General features: G+C 42.9%; 1 protein-coding gene across 3 annotated transcripts in view; it reads left to right on the top strand.

The window, feature by feature from the left end:
• Positions 1–8621: 8621 nt before the first annotated feature.
• The window catches only part of ndst3 (N-deacetylase/N-sulfotransferase (heparan glucosaminyl) 3), a 49590-nt gene continuing 37648 nt past the window's right edge, over positions 8622–20563 (top strand). For 2 of the 3 annotated variants that reach the window (XM_005741076.2, XM_005741078.2), the window contains exons 1-2: positions 8622–9056; positions 10791–12092. In XM_005741076.2, the coding sequence (XP_005741133.1) occupies positions 11094–12092 (999 nt within the window). In that variant the 5' untranslated portion in view covers positions 8622–9056; positions 10791–11093. Of the gene's footprint in view, positions 9057–10591; positions 10684–10790; positions 12093–20563 lie in introns of all 3 variants that reach the window. The other variant, XM_005741077.2, reaches the window with a different exon arrangement.

Below are 20563 nucleotides of genomic sequence, written 5' to 3'. Positions count from 1 at the left end.
TGCGAAATTCCACTCAGAGTGAAACATGAAAGCAGCGCATGAGTAATGTTAAATCAATCAATCAATTAATATATAAATAAGGCCTGCATATATTCTTTATCAGGCTGTTATAGTGGCAGAGAGAGTCGGCCGCATGTGTTTGCTGTGAAGTGATTTCGGCGTGTGGTGGAGTGCGCCTTTAATCGGAAGCAAAATGATGTGAAATCTTGTCTGTGGAGGAGGGTGGAGGATGTGGAGAAGTCCTACTGTCTCGAAAACAGAAAAAAAAAAACCTGTTTAAAACGGAAACCTGTTACTTACACTGAACGTTGCCACCTTTGCGCGTAGTGCGCGATCTCCAGCAATGCATACCAAGTTGTTATAGGAGGGAGTTGTGAGGAAGCCTGTGTTTTATTTGAATCAGCTCTTGCAAGACTTGGAAAATATCTCAGCTAGTGAAGTGTGAACCTACTGGGCTTATGCTCGACTTTGATGCGTGAAACTACAAATGTGGTGCGAAATGTGTCTCTTTCAGTATGCCGGTTCGATTTTAAGTGGACTTTTATTGGCGCTGTCAGCCAAGAGAGGAGCAACCTGTCGACTATCTGATCAACTCAGTAACAGACCAGAGAATTTCCATTAATGTCTGAACTTTAAAACATTTTTTGATGCTGCAGCACAAATAAATATCTTCACAGTGTATGATTTTAAAAGCTTTATGGCTTTTGGTTTTTAGAAGAGATCTACGGGATTTTAAAAAATGACTACATTAATTTCAGACAGGCGTGTGCGCCTTTGAAACAAACAGAAAGGGTGGAAAAAACATTCATCAAAGTGCAGAGAGGATGAGCCAGAACAAACATCAAATATCGCCAAAAACCACGTGATTTGCTTGTAATTGTCTCTGGAATGTAAATCTTCCAGTTGCAGCTCTCAGACACACACCTTATGTTTTGGGTATTTTCAGTAAAATTTTTATCAATAAATGAACATAACTTTGATGTGTTTTATAGATTTCGTTCACCAGGCAAACCTGTTACAAGCTTTTATCTCTGCCAAGCAGGTTATGTTTTTGGTAGTGTTCGTGTCGTTCTGTGTGGAAACATGAAAACTCGAAATGTTTTGAATGAATTCTAATAAAACTTTGTAGGCGTGCTGAGTGGGGCCATGTTAACAATCCACTGAAATTTGGCTTACATCCACGAAGGTCTTCAAGGTGTACTCAACGATTGATTGGTTGAAAATTGACAAAAAGACTTTAATTTAGAAACTATGATTCTTGCTAGTGTGCTGTTTCATTAACATTAACAAAATGCACCCTATAAAGATTTAAAATTTTATGTCACATCTGATCTCTGACCTCTCCCTCAAGGTCAACAGATTGATCAGAAGGTCAAAGTGAAAAAAAACCCTCGCTATTTAATACAGTGTTTCTTACTGCCATTGTTTGTACTGACAACATGTAGGCATACAGGAAATATAGATTTATGGGGAGAGATTGAGTAAGAGATTATGACTTTTATTTTATATATTACAGCAACAGCAACCTTTTAAATTAGTAACAACTGAATATTTGTATTTTTAGGGTAATAAATAAATAAATTTGTTATCAAAAACTTGTCATTACTACCAACCATTAAAACAAATGTACTAAACTTGATTGATTGATTGATACTAAACACTAAAATGAATGCTGTACTTGTTTTAAATCCACATGAAAAATAACAATAAAAAAAATCATACTACTCAAAAAATATGTCAAATGGATTTCAACAGGGCAAATAACAAAATGCTGCACTTCTTTGCAGTTATGTTTACTGCACTACAAACTTCTTAAAGTTCATTTACAGAGAACAATGAAAAAATATATATAGAAAATACAATAGTACTTCTTACTGCCATTATTTGTATTGACAACATATATGCATATAGGCAACGATATATGTGGATTTAAATCTCAGACTTCTTCTTTAATGTCACGTAAATTCATTACAATTTTTTTTAATCAAATTGTCATGATTTTTTTTGATCTTCAAAACTATTTTTAAAATTCCACTGCCTTTTTTTGTATTGGTAATATTTAGGAAATACTGGCATATGGAGATTGTAAATGTCACATTATAGTTTATATCGAAATATGATGTCACATTTGACCTCTGACCTCACTTTTACATTTCACATCTGCTTTTCTTTCAAGTTGACCCCAAAATGTGTTATATCTTTAAATAAAGTAATGTCAGGAGAAAGAGAATGAGCTTCCAAGTTAATTAGAAATATATATCAGTATAATATTATATAATAAATTCAAATTATTCATGTCCGGTCATTTACAAAACAGTGCCTACTGTGCATTACCTTCACCTGCATAATGTTTGTGTAATCAAAATAGACACGTGTCACCTTTTTCTGATTTTTCAGCACTACAAACTTAAAGTACTTTTAAAAAAAACAAAGAAAACTAAATGGATGTATACAGTTTTATTCCACAGTAAATACTGCCCAGGGAGTTAGCAGAGGTTTGTCCTCTCTGAGTGCTTCTAGTTTGGTTATTGCATTGTTGATACTTGGATGCATATGTGCAGATTTTAGTTACTAATATTTTCACTCATTTTAATGTTTTTCCTCACGAGAAATGTAAGGATTTAAACCTTGTGAAGAACTGCAGCATCAGTGAAGGCAAACATGATTGTTAAGACCAGTGCAGTCAAGATGACTTTGCTCTTTAAAGTGTATCCGTGAGGAGAAAAATGAATTGCTTTGTTGCACGTAACACATGGAAGAGCGTTTGGATTAACATTTGCTAAAGTAGTCAACCAAAACGCTGAACTTCTCCAGACCACCTTCTCACATTCTCATGTTACATGTCCTCAACTGGAGTCTGCAGGGCAAACCATCTTTCTTCTCCTTTGTGCTGATATAATATGCTTAGGGACACACATCCTCTGCCTCGCACACTCACACACGTCAAACATGCACACACCCAAAGTGCACATGAAAGTGTGGGCGTGAGCGAATATTAAAGTCAGCAATTTTGAGGTGCGAAAATTGCTCTTGCTCTCCGGGATATTTTTAATTTCCTATTAAGCATCATTACGCTTGCATGATTATGCATGAAAGCCACACCTATGCACGTGCTCACACACTCACGCTCCCTGACAAACTCGGCAAGTTCACATTGCGTGACTGACCATGTGATTCTCATCCTTGTCCTTCATTTCATTAGACAGGGGGCTGAGAGAGCTATTCTGGGAGAGAATGGTAACTCTTTGTTGGTTGCTCAGCTGAAGAGACGTCTCCAATAGCAACTGAGACCTATGGCCTGCCCCCCGTGGCGTCCAGCGCTCATACTTGTGGCTGTGAGTGTCCACGTCTGCATGGATTCATCCCTCTGTGTGTGCTGCCTTTAAACTGTGTTCTTGCACGCGTGTTTATGCGTGTGCGGACGAAAACAGCGGCCAACTCGTCTGTCATAGCGGTGCACAGCAAGGGATGAACACGTTAGTGTCAGCTGAAGATGTGAAAGGCGAGCAGAGGACAGGAGTGATGTGACTGTTATTGATCCTGTCTGGTAATTACAGCACGATTTATTACCAGAGGAAGATGGGGGAGGAAGCAGAGGAGGAGGTATCATATTTAGTTTGGGGTTGTAAGTTAGGTTTTTGGCGAGCGTGAACAAGGTCAGAGAGACAGAGACGGATCACTTTACCCTTCCTTCCCTTGAGCACTGTGTGATCTGATCGCTGTTGTGCTTTCTGACATCCTCCCCCTGTACTTTCTCTATCTCTCTGTGCTCCTTCCTAATTTTCTGTTGTTTAAATTCTCATACAACCACATGATATGCGGCTACAACACCGCCAGACTGGTGTTTGTTTTTCTTAAACGCTTGCGCACACGTCTAGCATTACCGCTACTCGGTGGCTTTTTGTCTGTCAGAAACATCACGTCTAATCAGCGCTGAGATGAAGTGTTGATATGATATGAAATGAAGGTGCGCTCCGTCACTCTAACAAGCAACAAGCCTGCCAGTGTTTGTGGCTTGTAAAAGTGTGGGAGTGTTGGGTTGTTTACAGAGATGTGTGGGCGTCAAGCATGATCTTGTGGGTACGTGTGCGCATTTATGTGTGTTTCTGTTTGCGTGGAGGCAATATTGTTCCTGAATTTGTCAAAAAAAGCCCGTGTTCTTATTGGCGAACCACATCCTGTCTGTCAATGAGTCACACGGAGTAAACAAAGTCTTACCAAAACACACTGCTGCGATGATCCTGCTCACTGTTTGCACTGCTGAGACATGGAGATCTTTTCCACCTGACCACTGTAATCTAACGAGGTTGCATCTCTGTTGTAAAATACTTCCTAGTGATAAAAATGATTACAAGCAGAAAAACAGTCTTATAATGGTTGATGTAAGAGTTTAAAAAATGTAAAAGAAAACCTTTCCCCCCCCCACAAAATTCCCAAGAACACCAAGAAGGAGCTGGATGTAAAATCTGTTTTGCTTCATTTCTGCTGTATAAAATTTGTTGGAGCTGAGAACTTTAATAGCCTCCGTATTTCCCCCCGCACATTATACACAAATCCCGGGAAGCATGGGAGGTAAACAAGTCTCCATTACTGCGATGACTTCTTGCATTTTAACCTTTGCTTTCTATTATGTATTATGCGGTACTCTCTCAGTTCTCTGTTGCTGCTCCAACTGAATTGGCAAACTTCAGTACTTGGGAAAAATAAATAAATAACTGTGAAACACACAAGTCTTTACTTCACAACAAGCTCGCTATCTGACCCAACACTTAATATAGGTTTACTGGGTGTGCAGAGCACTAGGATTAGCTTCAAGTAACATTTTATCTAATGTTGTGTAGGTGCTGTTTTTATTTCTTGATTTTTTTAAAAAGTTTTTTGTGGTGTTTTTTTGGTTGGGGTGAGGGGAGCATATTAAGACTAGAGGCAAAGACAATGGCACACTGATGCAGATACCTGTGAAATAGCTGTGAATTTATCTAATCATTAATCAGATTAAATGCTACTAAACCTCACCTGAAAAGCTGTTGCTCCACCAAGTAAACACCTCAGGAGTGACAGCAGAGGGAGATGGCACAGTACTCACGTCGGTAACCGAATTATTCAAGCCTCTTGTTTATTCTCTGATTTACAATTTTAATTCGTCAGGAGTAAAATTCTCTTGTGTTTGCTGGAGTTTTTAGAATTCTCTCTCTGCAGCGGGGATTTGAACATTTTTCCAGCTGTCTGACATTCAAAACTCATTGTTGCCGTTTTTGGTCTTACACCTTTGCACCCTGTAGTGCTGGGATGTCAAACGAATTTTGCATCGAGGGTCACATGCAGCCCGCTTTGATCTTAAGTGGGCCGGACCAGTGAGACTCCAATTTCTGTCATTGCGAATTAGCTCAACTGCACATTTAATCCCTGAGATATCTCAATATAAGTAATCAGAAGTGCAATTTCAACAGTACGTCTCAGATTTTCTACATAATAAAGAAATGCTGCTGAAGTAATCTGACTCTTTGGGCTCAAATTGTTAGAAAGTCATGTGTAAAATTACATAAAAAGTTGTTTACTGTAATTCTAAAACTTTTTTTTTGCTAATTCACAAAAATATGCAGTTTTATTTATTTATATATCTGTTTGTTTATTTATTTTACTATGGGTACATTGCAAAAAAACAGACCTTTCTATAGTAGACAGTTAAGAAAATAGAAACTTTTAAGTAATTTAATTAATACTTCATTACTGTAGAATGAATGGCTGTGGGGGGGAGGCTTTATCAGTAGGACAAGCTGTAGAATTTATGAAAATACAGTTAAAAGTCCAAAATTTATGTCCTACTTCAAATTTTCCAAAGCCGTCCAGTGGGTCAGATTGGAGCCTTTACCAGGCTCATTGTGACCCTAGGCTTTATGTTTGACACCCCTCCTTCAGTGAATACACAGTAGCTGTGGGCTTATCGAATAACATAGCTTCAGGCCTGTTAATTTCATTTATAATTTTTCTGTAAATTGCTCTACAAAGCATCACTGAGCCCTGCTTTCACTCTGGCTTTTTCTTGTAATGAGAGAGAACGTGTACAGTTGTGCTATATGAGTATGTTATATATGTGGTATGAGGCAGGATAAAATTAGCAATTTATCCGTGTTTGTAAAATTAAAAAGAAAAAAAAAACATGTGATATTATTCATAACAGACTATAGTTGCTGCTGTATGTTGCTATGGTAATCCTGCTACTGGCAGCCTTCCAGTGATAGATTGATCCAGGACTGGTTATTCTATACACTAGACCCAAAGATGGGAGAAGAAAATCTTTCTTTCTCCGTGTGCGTGTGTGCATGCATGTGCTTGTTTACTGTTGTGTACGGGTATCTTTGGCTTATCAATCTGCGAGTGCTGTATTGATTGGCCAAAAGATATTTCCTCTAATGTGCTTGGGGATGATGGGTAAGGGGGGAGGCAGCTTTCACTTAGCCTCCAAGCTCTTAAGAGAACATCTATCTATCAACATTTCCAGGCAAGGGGAGGGGTCAGGAGCGGGTAGGTAGTTTGATCTTACTCACTTACACACACACACACACACACACACACACACACACACACACACACACAAAGAAGAAGAAGAAGAAGAAGAAAAAGAAAGAGCAGGAATCATTGAAATAGCACCAGCATCAAGCAGCCAACACACCTTAGCAAAGCGAGCATGTTGTTGTTTACACTGTGGGAGGCAAAGAGCTGATACATCTCAGAGAGCTGCTGCTTAGAGCCATAGATCCTGCGCTTTGTGGAAGCAGCCAGCAGTGGAAGCAGAAGAGAGTATCGTTAGTAGTGCCCGGGCACAGGTTCCACTGTGTGTTCAGTGCGACAGTGCAACAATCTGTCCAGTGTTTTGTTGTGTTTTTAATTAGGACTGTATAGTGTGAACGATGCTCTGTGTAGATGCCTGCTGCTCTGACTCTTGCGACTATGTGATGCATCGTGGTGATAACGTCCCCTCGTCCCCCTCCTGCTTTTGCACTTGAGCTCCATTTGCTCTCTTCAGGGCCTCGCACAGGACCAGAGACTCGCAGAGCCACCATTTAGCTCTCAGCAGGGAGAGAGAAAAGAGGGGGAATCGGTTGCTCCTCCTCTCTTATCTCTCACTTAACAAAAGCCTCTGATGAAGACAACAAGCATTCTGCCTCCCGCTCTCCATCTCTCTCGCTCTCTCTCATTTATCTCCATGCTCTTCTCTGTTGAACAGTCAGGGTGCTAGTTGAACATGGCAGCTCTGACACTTTTCACATAGTCCTTTGTTGCGTGTGCACTCTCACATGCATTTGTGCGAGCGGCTGCATCCTTTTGTGTTCCGCTGCGAGTTGGAGACAGCGTATAGTCACACATGTGTGAGCTTAGCATTCTCAGCACTTATTATTCTTGGGGTTTGTGGCAACGGGCAAGTCTGTAATTACCTTTAGGGTTAGCGCAGTCCTGCTTGCACCCTGCACACAGCTGTCTGGTTTTCATTTCTGGCTTATTGTCTCCAACTAGCACCATAGCAAGGGCCGCTTCTTCACTTGTAATGTGGAGGAAATGGGTGAACAGCCTCTCTAATTACACTTCACCCACTGACACTAATTTACATACAAACACAATCACACTCCAATCCAAACCTTCATTATCTCTGGATTCCATTCTGTAGGGCATGATATTTTGGCTGTTATGCGGTATTTCATTCAGGCTCTGTTACTCACCATCACCACTCAGTTATTATGGCTAAAGTGGGAGCCACGAATTGTGGAACTATCGACTCAGAGTATGACCCAAGAGTGGGGAAAAAAATTCTCAAAGTGTATGCGAACTCACATGTTAACAGTTTGGATGTGTTTTCCAGCGCGCTACTATGTGCACCTTAAAGTTCTTTGCATAAAGTTTCCGGTGAGGCTCTCCTCTCTCTCTAAAGCTGATACATTATCTTTATGCCGTATGCTCTCTGTCGAACACACACTACTACAACAAGCTCCATTGTGATGTGAATGAGGGGCCCACCAGCTCCATGGAGACTTGTGTGAGCTAGAGTGTGTCGCTACAATTAGGTTAAAGAGATTGATGAACTACTAGAATGTAAAAAGGGAACAACTTAAAAAAAGATTAAAAAAGAAAGAAAGAAACACGAACACTCCCCACCCCACCAATACCCCTCATGGTTGAAAAGCTGTGACTGTTTGATGGACATGTACAAAATCAGTCACGTTGAGGCTGAATCACATGTGGGCAAATATGCATGAGTCAGGGTGCTTTGAATAGTGATTATAAGACATTTCTGGTCATATTCTTTGTGACGCGAACCTGGCTGCAGTCTAAAGCGTTACTCCTTTCTTCTTATTCTTTCATCCTTGAGTACTATAACTTGTCCGATGAGAGCGAGAGAGAGTCGGTAAAAGCGCGCCATTAACTTGCACCGGTGCGTATCGGTGTGTGACATCCCTCATCCAACTAACACCAACTAAAGGGCCGTTGAGCTTTTACCGGGTCCGTGATCGCTGATGCCCGAGAAAAAGGCTGTTTGTGTCAATCAAACCGAGCCCCAACCCACCCCTCCTTCCTTTTCTATCTCCCACCTCCCTCTCTCTCTTTCTCTCTCTCCCTCCCCTAGCTCACCTCCACTCGTGTAGGCGCTCTTAAACCGCGGCGTTTACGCGCGGCAGCCAGTCGTTTACGGGCACCTCTTGCGTCTACGGATATCTACCAGCTAATCTCCACCTTAATAAGATGAGATAAAGGGACAAGTGAGCATAGCTCGCACCGAGAGAGGAGACAGCAGGGGGAGGGAGAGTAAGAGAGAGCGAAGAATGATGAAAGAGGGGAGGAGAGCGGATCATTCCGGCTGGCCGCCCCTACTGCTCTAGTGGAGGGGAGAGAGGGAGAGAGAGGGAGAGAAGGAGAGAGAGAGAGATGGCACAACGCCTCAGCATCCGAAACACACGGGAGTGGTGCGCCACCGACACCGGAGCTCTGGACTCATCCGAAGCAGCGTTGCACCCTCACCACTCCCCTCTCCCCGCACGGCGGTGCCTCGTGGTCGGTTAAAGGTAAGTGGGCGAATCGGTTCTTTAGATAAAGTCCAGCGTGAGAAAGCGGATTGGAAAACTCTTTTATTGCCTGCTGTTAAGTTTGAGTTAGCCTTTTTTCATTCAAGCTGCCTGAATCTGTGGTTCGTGCCACCTGCTTTTTTTTAAGAGGTATTGTTGTCTCCGTGGGTCCAACAGACGGAAGACTAAATTTGTGTTTTTTCTCCCACCCTCTTCAGCCTTCCTAATATAGGTAGAAGAACTACACTGTTAATCTAAAGCTTCTTTTTTGTCTTTCGGATTTTAAAGAAAGGTCGCAGATAAAAATATCATCAGTTATAAACCATCAACAGTTATTTTGTGACAAACACCAAAATTCCCTTCTATTTTTTAGCTAAAAACTGCAGTTTTGAAAAATTCGAAGCTGCACAAACTTTTTGTTTCATATTAAAATTGACAAAATGTGCAAAGCAAGAGCTGTTTCCTATTGTTTTTCTTACTAACGACAACAGCGCATTAAGTTATTAAAAAAGGGGCGAAAACTTCCACATGAGCCGTCCAACTGTCCATGTTAATCCAATTCCAGCGCCCTCCTGTGGTTCCAACAGTGGGGCACATTCATGCATAGAGTAACAGGTTCAATCAGCTCAACCGTGCTGTTGAGAAACTCACCTGTCCCTAAGTCATAGGCGCTTCTTTATCCGCCTCTTACGCTCTGTTTCTAAGAGTATCCTCCGCATTTTTCACGCGGGTGTAACTTTTGAACACATTTATCAGAGCTACTACTCCTAATTCAAGTCCCAGTTAGGATGACATATATTTTTTTCAAGTAAATCATACAACTATCTTCTTCATGTTGGCGTAGAGATAAAAAGAATACATTTTCACATCATCCCTGTTTCATTTTCTGGTGTTATATTTAAAGCCCCCTTCCTCTGCGACCTTCTTGTTTCTCGTGTTCACTAAAAGCAAGGAAGACAGAAGGGTGGAGAACATGAGGAAAGACTATTGATATTCAAAGAGACAGAAGGAGAGAAGAAGAAGGGTGCAAAATGACAGAACTTGGATTGGAGGATGGGGGGGAGAAAGAGTAAGAGATGCTGTGGGATCTTTTTCTCTCCCTGGCTCCCGGCAAATACATTAAGATGCTAATCCTGGTCTTTTTTGTCTCTTTCTATAATTCATTGCATTTTTTTCCCCTCTCTGCTCTTTTTCTCTGTCTCTCTTATTCTTACGCTTTTCTCCCGCTCTTCATTTCCTCTGTACTGTCATGGACTCCCCCCAGATTAGTGCTCCTGGCTAAAGGATTCCGACTCTAATTTTGTGGTATTTCAGATGATTAGGCTCAGAAATAGGACAGAGGTGCACAGAGTTTGGCGCAATTAGATGTATTCTCAGTGGAACTTTATAGGAGTGATTAGTTGAGCCCATATCCACCTCCCTGCACAGCCATATTAACACACAACCAGCTGTTGTTTATTCGCGGGGATTGACTTTTGTGTTGTGTCTGTGCTTTTTTAACTGTGATGTTATTTGTGTGTGTGTGTGTGTGCCAGAGGTTGGCTAAGCCCTAAGGATGCGAGTTGTTTTCAATCAGCACAGTAGTTACCAGCTGTGCCCTCACATTCCCCAGGGTGGCACAACCAAGGTACACACACACCCGCAAGCAGGCACGCAGAGAACTAATGCATACTATTCAACCTTGCCCGGCAAATTCACTCTTTCTTCTTTTCTCCTTGTCCCCTTTCCCTGCAGATATTAATCATCGCCCACCTCCATCTGCGCACGTGATTCCACTACGAGGACTGGGAGTCGAGCACCTCGGCTACTTTGCTTCAATCAAGACCTTTGTTCCCTGACATCCGGCACAGCTCCCTTATCCGACTGCCATGGTGACATGACACACACCTGAGTGGCTTTGTGGGTTTGCTCCTGTCTCACGCCTAGTCAATCGCTCGGGTTTCCAGAAACGCTCTGTCTCCTGGACTTGCTCGCTAGACTTCAACAAACTACAAAAGACGTCCCTTCTTCCTGCGCACGACCCCTCAACAGGTTGCAATGACTGTGGCCGTCCGATTCCGCCGCCATTTACGAAGGCTCTTGCTCTTATTGGCCTCCTGCTGTCTCGTCTCCCTGCTCCTCTCTGCCTATTTTCTCTTTACGAACTCCTCCCCTTCCATGCAGCTCGGACAATCCCCTGAGCCCGCCTGCTCCCAGCCGCTCTCCATGTCCCCGTATCGTCAGCTTCCGTACCCCTATCCTCCCAACCCTCCTCACACACATGTCTACACTGACCAAGTAGTTTTGGTACTGGTGGAGTCCCAGTACTCCCAGCTTGGCCAAGACATTGTAGCTATACTGGAGTCGGCACATTTCCAGTTCCGGATGGAGATTGCTTCAGGAAAGGGCGACCTTCCGCCACTTACAGAAAAGGGCCGTGGACGATTTTCGCTCATCATTTATGAGAATCTGTTAAAGTATGCAAATGCAGACACGTGGAACAGACAGCTGTTGCATCAGTACTGTACTGAGTATAGAGTGGGCATCATCGGTTTCTATCGCTCCACGGAAAACTCCCCATCTACTCTCAAACTGCGAGGACTACCGCTGGTGCTTAGGACCAACCAGGCGCTTTGGGACTGTTGTGTGGTCTCTAGTTCACCTCTTCTCCACCTTACCAAACCCGGGACAGATCGAGGACCTTTACCCGGTGAAGACTGGACTTCATTCTCCTCTAATCACTCCACATACCAGGCGGTGCTGCACGCACGGGCTAAGGAGGGTGGAGGCGCAGGCAGCGGTGATAATTCAGGGCCTGGGTTCAGTCAAGGCCTCCAGGCCACAGTGGTACAGGACATGGGACTATACGATGGGGTGAGGAGAGTGCTTTTTGGCCAGGGACTGGCCTACTGGCTCCACAGACTCATCCTGGTGGATGCCATTTCCTACCTCACAGACAGGAAGCTTACTTTGGGTCTGGACCGGCACATACTGGTGGATATAGATGACATTTTTGTGGGGAAAGAAGGGACACGCATGAATGCCAAGGATGTGAAGGTATGATGGTGCTGGGGCATGCGTGTGTGTGTGAGATAATGTGAATTAGAGAGAGAAAGATAGGGATAAGGAGGATGAATTCATGTCGGGTCAGTTGAGTTGGATTAGATTTTTCATTCTGTATCAACTTCTAAAAACAGTAATTGATGGCAGTGCAGCGGTGGAGATAAGGAGGTTTTTCCGATTGCACTGTAAGTCACCTCAGCAGAAGATTGTTCCAGGAGAGTATTTTAGAGTTGTTTTTTTTTTAGCTCGGGCATGAGTGCTCTGAGGAGATATTTGGAGGAGCTTTTGTATGTGTGTAAGGCCCCTGTGTGTTTGTTGTATCAAGTGCATATTTGTTGGGGTACAACGAGAGGGTATTCTCAAATGGAGATTTAGCCAAAAGGGGCCATTTAAAGGAACAAAGATGTGGTGTGAAAGGGGGAAACAGGAGGGGTAAGAGAGAGAGGGGGAGAGAGAGAAAGAGAGGTAGTGAATGAGCCAGTCAAAAGATGAATGGCATTTATTCCTATTTCCCACGTTCCTCCTCTTAGGAAAACTAAAGGAGAGTCAGCCATGCAGCCTGCCTCTCAGGACAGCTATTGTTTCAAAACACACGCTTGCATGAACAAACACACACATACACACACGCACACACACACACATATATATATATGTGCAGATAAAGAGCCGTGAACCTAAGTGATGTATGCGTGGCAAAGTAAAATATTTCCAAAGACTTAAAATGTTGAGTGAATGTAATATTTATGAGAGAAAAAGTATTTCATGTTTGCTGGAGGGTGGATAAATCTCCCCAGCAGGAGGAATTTTGTTTGAAATCATTGGTCACATTCTCCCAGTGCGTTCTCGCTCCGAGAGGTTCAAGCAAAATAAATTGTGTTTTGGGGGGTTTTCATGTATAGCAGTGTGTCGGTCCGTGCGACTGTCGGAGGTGTTTGTGTGTGCGTGTCGGGGGAGGACTCTAAGGAAGGTGAGATTTTTGCTGTTATGTGGTTACGTGCATGAGCTAAGAAGAGAAGAGTTTGCTCATCCCCCTGCAGTCACAGGATATATATACGTGATATAGAAATGTGTGTGTGTGTGGTTGGTTGCTTCCTGAATTACTGCTTTAGATTAGAATGTCACTTTCACCTGTCCTGTCAGGCACTGACAAAAAAATGAGGCACCTGTCCGTGGCGGAAATTTGGGCCGGAGATGAGAGGAATGGAGAGGGCTGAAAAAGCAGGAATGCAGTGTGTGGCGAAGTGGAGAGGAATTCCACCCTTGAATATAAAAAAGATGCTTCTATCCAAAAAGGATAAAAGAGTGCATATTCACACACGGTCACACACATGTACCTCCACGCAGCGACGCGGGCACACTCTCGCACACATTGCTGAGCGCATTTGCGCGTTCACAAAATGAACACACAAATGCTCCCTAGTTGGAGTTTTCATTTTAAGTCTGCCTGACTCTTCAGCTTTGTAGCATAAATATACATGAGGATGAACCAGTGCCATAACAGAAGGGCAGGGAGATGCGCACAGAGTAAGCGATGGAGAGGAGGAGATGGATAGATAGAGAGAGATAGGATCAGGAAAAAAAAGGGAGGGATGCCATTTGAAACACATTACCTCCATATTTCGACTCGTCTCTCTATACTTCAGGATAGTTGGCAATAGCAGACAGGAAAGCTCAAGGAAAAGATCAAAAAGGAAAATAGTTTGAGGGCGGGAGGGGGGAGGTAGAGAAAGTTAGAGCGCTGCGCCCAAGGGAAGAGCTAGAAGCTAACTTTGCATTTTCAGAGAAACAAAATGCTGAAGGGAAATGAGAAATCAGAAGGGAGGAAGTAAGGGAGCAGGAATATGATGATTTGTAGCAGCTGTCCCCTCAGAGATGGACAGCCTCGGGTGAAGTTGTCAGATTACAGTATGAGTAAGGCAACTTACCACATGCACCAGCAGCCACAACATTAAAACCACTGACAAATAAGCGAATAACTTTAATCACGTCGTCACAATGCCGTGTTTTTGCTGGGAAACCTTGGGTGTTGACATTCAGCAGCAGCGGCCTACCCCAGCGGGGGTAAAGTGCACACTGCAAAAAGTGGTCCAGTTGAAAAATGACAAAAAAGAAAAAACACAAAGGTGTTGAGCCAGCCAGCAAAAATCGACTGAGCATCTGCAGAATGAGCCAGAACAATCCCGACTGACAGAGGCAGACCTGCTCTTATGTGTTGAAGCCGTTTTTTTGGAGGCAATATTAGGTGATGTTAGGGCTTTAACATTCATAATGATGTGATCCACCCATTCATTTCCCCTGTTTTCTGCTACGTCTGTCACGGTGCAGAGACTGAGTAGTAAAAGCTGTTGCTTAGATTTCAGATGGGCTCTTAAAAACAAGCCCGTCCCTTCGAGCAGGATGTCACTGAAAAGCTGTTGAAAGGGATGACTCATATTAGATGACCCTGTGCGTAATATACATCTGGCTTTGTGTGAAGGTGACAGCTGAAAAAGATGAAAACTAGCAGAATTCGGCAAAATCATTTTAATCACAAAAGCGAGCTGTCTGCCGGGGTCTGATGGAGATAGCTTTATGGAGTAAAATATGTAAATTGTTGTTGATTCAATTTGGGTCAGAAGTGACCGACTGATGACTGTGATGATATTAAAGGGCGTTTTTATCTCCCGTAATCAAGCGGCTCGAAGGTCTGTCCAAGCATTTTTTTTTCATATTTCATAATGGTTTCATTCAACCATGTGACATCTGACAGATGATATGAAAAAATAAATGAAAGATACCACAATAACTACTTTTGAAGGACAAATACAATCCTCCCCGGTGCTTTGAAGGCAGCTTATGTTCAACATCGCAGCAAAGTATGTAACACGGAAAGTTATCGATCAATTAGTGGAACAAGATGTTTGCAGGAGCAGTGCTCGAAATCCCTTTTTACCTCTGCAGAGCCAGCATTCAGTCTCATGTTCTCTCCGAGAGGAGACTGGAGTGAGACACAGAGAGAGAGACCAATTAAAATGCCACCCTCCTTCTCTCTGCACTCGTCATTAGTCTCACCCCACGAGTTCATCTGGTGACAAACAATACCTACACCCCCCTCCCTTTCTGTCTGCACACAGACTTACACACACAGCTGTATTTCCTCTATTAAAATGATTCACAGGGAGGCACCCCACGGATGACATTTCTCAAAATGAGGAATGATGCCAGTCAAAAGCTCCCATCAATGATACTTGTGCCAGTGGTTGTGTTTTTTAATTCATGCGTGTAGGTTTTCTCCTCTCCTCCACCTCAGAGTGGTCCTGAGGGAGGTGTCAGATCCTCATCTTCAGATCTCTCTTTATCACCTCCACCTTTCCACCCTTCCACCTCCTCCTCCTCCACACACCTTCCTCCTCGCCTGAGTCATTGATCACTATCTCTGGCCTATCTGTATTCCTCTCTAAGCCTCTCTCTCGACTCCCTTCTCGTTCTCTTCCTCTCCAAGGTGTTTTCTGTAGTGGCATCATCAAGTTTAGAAGAAACACTAGTGCAAACATGCATCTTGCTTGTGGATTCAGATGCCATGACATGCACACTCTTTCAGAACACGGGGCTGCAGTCATCTGAAAAAGATTTTTTTGGATTGTTGTGATTTGCACGGTTGCCTCATGCCAACACAGAACTTTTCTGTGTTGTATAAACTCTCCCCTCATATTCTTATGCGTATATATTCAATTGTCCAGCGCTAGAAATGTCATCATATCTTAGGAAACTGCCCACAGTTTGCCATGTTTTATGTACCCCCAGTCCACATCTTGCACTTGTAAGAAACAAATAGTTGAGTAAATAAGATTAAATTGTGTTTACGGAAACAGAACCAGGCAATTCTTTTTTGCCATTTTTATGATTTTTTTTTTCAATTTAGCGAGTCAAATAGTTGCCACTTTCATGTGGCCTAATAAACCGTAAAGTACCATCTTGTCTGTAAGATTGAATAGAAGGCCCGGTTTTTGCAGCGTTCCCTGACACAGGGCCGAAAACAATGTGCGGCACGCCAGTTTCAAATAAATAAATGAGCTAAAGTCTTTTATTTTAAAATATCCTTATAATCGCTTTGATTTAACCTTAAATTGAAAACAAAAATGGCATTACACAAAATGAGCAATATACAGATTTCAGTGAAGGTTTTTGGCTTAGTTGTCTCTAATTTATTGTGCAATCCAATTTCTAGTTAATCTTTAGACCCAATTAAGTATGATGCACATTTGCAACTTAAGTCAATCAAACTAAGCTCTTTCCATATCCGTTTGCCAGTTTGCCAAATGCTGTTACGTAACTAATGAATTAAAAAAGACATAAACAGTGGATGAAAAATTAAACAACAACAAAAAAATCAGTGCAGAGCCAAGGAGATTCGAGAAAGAGGATTGATTAGGGTCTTCTGTTACAACAGGCACACAAAGCTCTTTGTTTTTGTCTGTGCTACAATCATTTAAAGCACGTACCCTTTAGGTAAATGACAACATTGCAGGTGGGAAAGAAGAAAAAGAAATTATATAGAGGATGCCAGAGGAGAGCGGGATAACGCTTCCAGCATGATGCATCCTGACATCTGCTCTCACTCATCCCCCCGATCAGGGCGAGAGAAATGATCACAGCCAACCCTGCAGAGAACTTTTGCAGATATGCTATTAGGGAAATGAATTTGCAAGATTAAATTGTCTTTATTTAATTATTTTTTAAGACGGTCACCAGTGTTGTAAAGAGTACTGCAAAGAAAGCATTTACCTATTAAAAAAACATATATGCATATATATCTTTATAACTCATTTGGTTTAATTAACAGTTGTTGTCAGTGCTCTAGTTTTACTCCAATTAAACTCTAAGAATGTGGCCGCGGGCCATTATTTTCTCCCACAAAATGAGGCAGGTTTTGCAGTCACTGCAATCACTGAAACTCAAACTCCTTGAGGGGCTGCCAAGTAGAATTTAGCGTGAGTATGGCAATGCCAAAGCAATCACAAGTACCTTGGAAACGTAAATGCAAGTGAATAGATGATTTAGTAAAAATGCTTCAATATAATAGGCTACACTGACTTGAATCTGACAAGTGAGCGTGGAAGTGGAATAGGGACGGGAAGAGTGAGCGAAGGGAAGGCTGGCATTAACTAGTGCGGTTTTCTTTCTGCTCATCAAATAGAGATGCCTGACCCAGTTAAATCTGCTGGTCTAGTGTTAACATTACACGCACATACAGTGTAGGCACAAAGCACTCATGTAGATGAATCAAGAACTTTGACCCGCTTCGTTTTCGCAGAGGAATTAAAACTCGATAAGTGTTCCTCTCTTGTTTGTTGTTTCTCTCGCCTTCGAATTTACTTGTGTGTTAAAAAAAATTCGACTTAAAATAAGTTATTTTATAATTGCTCTTATTATTTTAGATATCCCAGTGAGCGTTAGAGCTGTGGAAAGGAAAAGGAACGGGAGAAAAAGAAGCAGTGCAAATGCAAGAATGACAGAATGGGGATATGGTGAAGAGGTGGTTGCTGTAAAGGGTTTTTGAAAGGCAGTGAGTGCCAGCTGTCCAGATGCCTGTCTACCATCTGTTTGAACTCCAACATCTAGCTGGCAACTCTTCCTCCACACACACATGAAAGTACACGCGCCGACGCACACTACCGCTCGCACATACACAGAAACAACTGGCATCGCTTCTGACACTAGCGGTGTTAGGAAGCAGTGGGATTGGGCACAGAAATTAGGGCTATTGCTCGACCGCTAATCCCAGTGTGTGCGTTTACCTTCATCGCTCGGATTGGAAGGATCTCGCGCGCCCTGCATAGTCCTGCCTCCCAACTCTCACTTTGCCTACCAGAGAGAATCACTTTTGGCCAATTTCAAAACTATTCTCAGGATCCAGCAGACACTCGGGCTCTGTTTTTTTCAGCTCCGCTAAGAAAACCAGCACAAGGAGACGTCTCTGTCCCTCTGAGAGGCAGAATTAAAGGAAGTGAACTCCCTTTATTATTATTATTTTATTTATTGCTCACCATGTACCCACGCTTCTCCCTGCTCATACCTGCACATACTTTAGTGGTTCATAAACTCTGAGAAGCTGGGTCTAATTTGAAAGCAGTAAACAGCAATCGTTCACCGAGCGCACTGGGTTCTTTTTTTTTGTTTGGGTTTTTTCTGATTAGTGTCTGCTGTGTTTTGTTTTGCTTTGCTATCACCGAGGCATTAACAAAACACTCTGTCTTCTTTGTTTCTTTTCAGCTTTCTTTATTAATTTCCAACCAAAATCTAGCTTTTGAATGGATTTGGAAAGCCACTCGAGAACTGATGCACGGTTGAGAACCCTGTCTCAGTTATTTGTTGCTGGTAAAGGTTTTTTTGTAATTGCCGAGAGTTTTGAAAAGAAAAAAAGAAAAAACATCACCCTGTCAGTTGCTTCTCTGATGTTTACAATGTGAGAGTTGGCTCCTGAATAGCAGCTTCTTTGATGCAACAATTTGTCAACATCACATTGTCCCTTTCACAGCGCTTCATGTCAGAATAATCCTTTTCAGGAGGACTCAAATTAGAATCCCCAAAAAATGGAACATCAAAAAAAGAGTTTAAAAACACATTCTGTTCACAATTATGCTGCGACACAGTAAAAGTATGTGTCGAGTCAGAAATGGGAGGAAAATATTTAGTGAGACACAGGTTTACCCTTATGCGGGTCTAATCTTTCAGAAGACCTGCATGTAAAGGGTTTCAAAAGCAAAGGAAAAGAGCGATGAGCACTGGTGTTAGTGATTATCCAGCTCTAAAGTTTATCCTTCCACAGATAGGTTCCTTTTTACTTCCCTCTAGATAAGAGAAAACCGTGAGATCCTGAAGTATCTGCACACAAAACTGTCTTTGAGGTCTCTACAGAAGTAAAACACAAGACGAGGACTGGAAGACAGTCGGGTCATCACGCTTCAGTCTCTATCTTACCAGACATGACCCCTTCAGGCCTCCAGAGCAGAGGGATAAAGTCCCAAAAATCCATACGATGAAACAGAGATGCCATGATGCTGACTTTCATAGCCAAACATGCTAAAAGCAGCAAACATTTTCTTTGTGACTCTTCTGTTTCCTCTGTGGATGTTTGGTAACAGAATACAAATGAGACGTTCAAACTAATATACCGCACACTTGGACACACACCTACGCCGAGTCTCACAGTTATCTACACACGCGTTAATAATACATTTTGACCAAGTGCATCAGGCAGTGTAGATTGAGTTACCATGCAAAGCACTCAGCTACAAACTTAATTTAATTCTTAAGTCTTTCTATCCACACGTTGGCTCGCGTGTGCATGTGTGCGTAAGATATAGAGGGTGTCATAGCAGAGTAGACAGGGGATCAGATTAGGGAGTTGTGCACATCTGTCAGCATGCAGCCATCTTCAGCACCATTAGATTAGAGTTAATGAAGACACTCCACGCATGTGTCTGTGTATTTGTTGGTTTGAGAGACACACTCGGGAGGAAATAAGAGAGGGGAAAACGGAGCGCGGGAGTGGGGAAGACTGCCTGGAACCAATTCCTTGCTCTCAGTTCAGCTGTGCTCAGGTCTCGTAAATCACGGAGGGTTCCTGGGGATCGATTAAAAGCGGCATGACAAAGATTGGTAGTGGAGACGTGGAGCTTATAGCCCAACGGAAAGACCCAGCAGACTGAGATATAAAGAGAATTACAAGAGTTTTATGTATAAACAAAATATTTGCGGGTGCAAATGGCGAGGAAGTGCAACGATAGCAAGAAGAGTGTGAGAGCGCGGGGGAGGGAGCAGGGGTAGAGGGCTATAGAAAGGGAGAGTGAGCGCTCTTTCCTCCATGGTGCTTTAGCCTTCCTTTCAAATTAGAGCAGCCCTGTCTCCTGAGAATGTGACATTTTCACGGAGCAAGCGAGGGAGAGATGGAGTTTGAGAGAAGGGTGGGAGGGGTGGAAGACAAATGTGGAAGGGGGGCAGAGAGGCAGCTGCAGGTTCTCACAAGTGGGAAGATGGAAAAATAGAAGGAGAAAGGGAGACAGAGAGAGGCAGCAGGGATATTCAGGGTTTCACTTGGTAATGTTAGGGATGGATGGAAACAGTGATCAGAAGGGAGGAGAGTGAGTGTGTGTGTGTGTGTGTGTGTGTGTGTGTGTGTGTGTGTGTGTGTGTGTGTGTGTGTGTATTTGGGTGTGTGAGTGAGAGAGGGAGAGGCAGCAGGGATATTCAGGGTTTCACTTGGTAATGTTAGGGATGGATGGAAACAGTGATCAGAAGGGGGGAGAGTGAGTGTGTGTGTGTGTGTGTGTGTGCGTGCGTGTGCATGCTCACGCGCAAACTACTTGATACCACAGAGTCAGTCAGAGCCATATGGACTGAAAGCTCAGTGTTGGACTGGCAACAGAAAGAACCAGCTGGTTCATGCCACCTCACAGGAAGAGCCATGGGCGTGCAGTACTGGC

The sequence above is a fragment of the Pundamilia nyererei genome, unplaced genomic scaffold (genome assembly GCF_000239375.1).
Source record: "Pundamilia nyererei isolate P.nyererei 1_Seehausen unplaced genomic scaffold, PunNye1.0 scaffold00107, whole genome shotgun sequence".
NCBI classification, from domain to species: Eukaryota; Metazoa; Chordata; class Actinopteri; order Cichliformes; family Cichlidae; genus Pundamilia; species Pundamilia nyererei.
The sequence above is the reverse complement of the archived record's forward strand: the minus strand, read 5'-3'. Positions and strand labels throughout refer to the sequence as shown.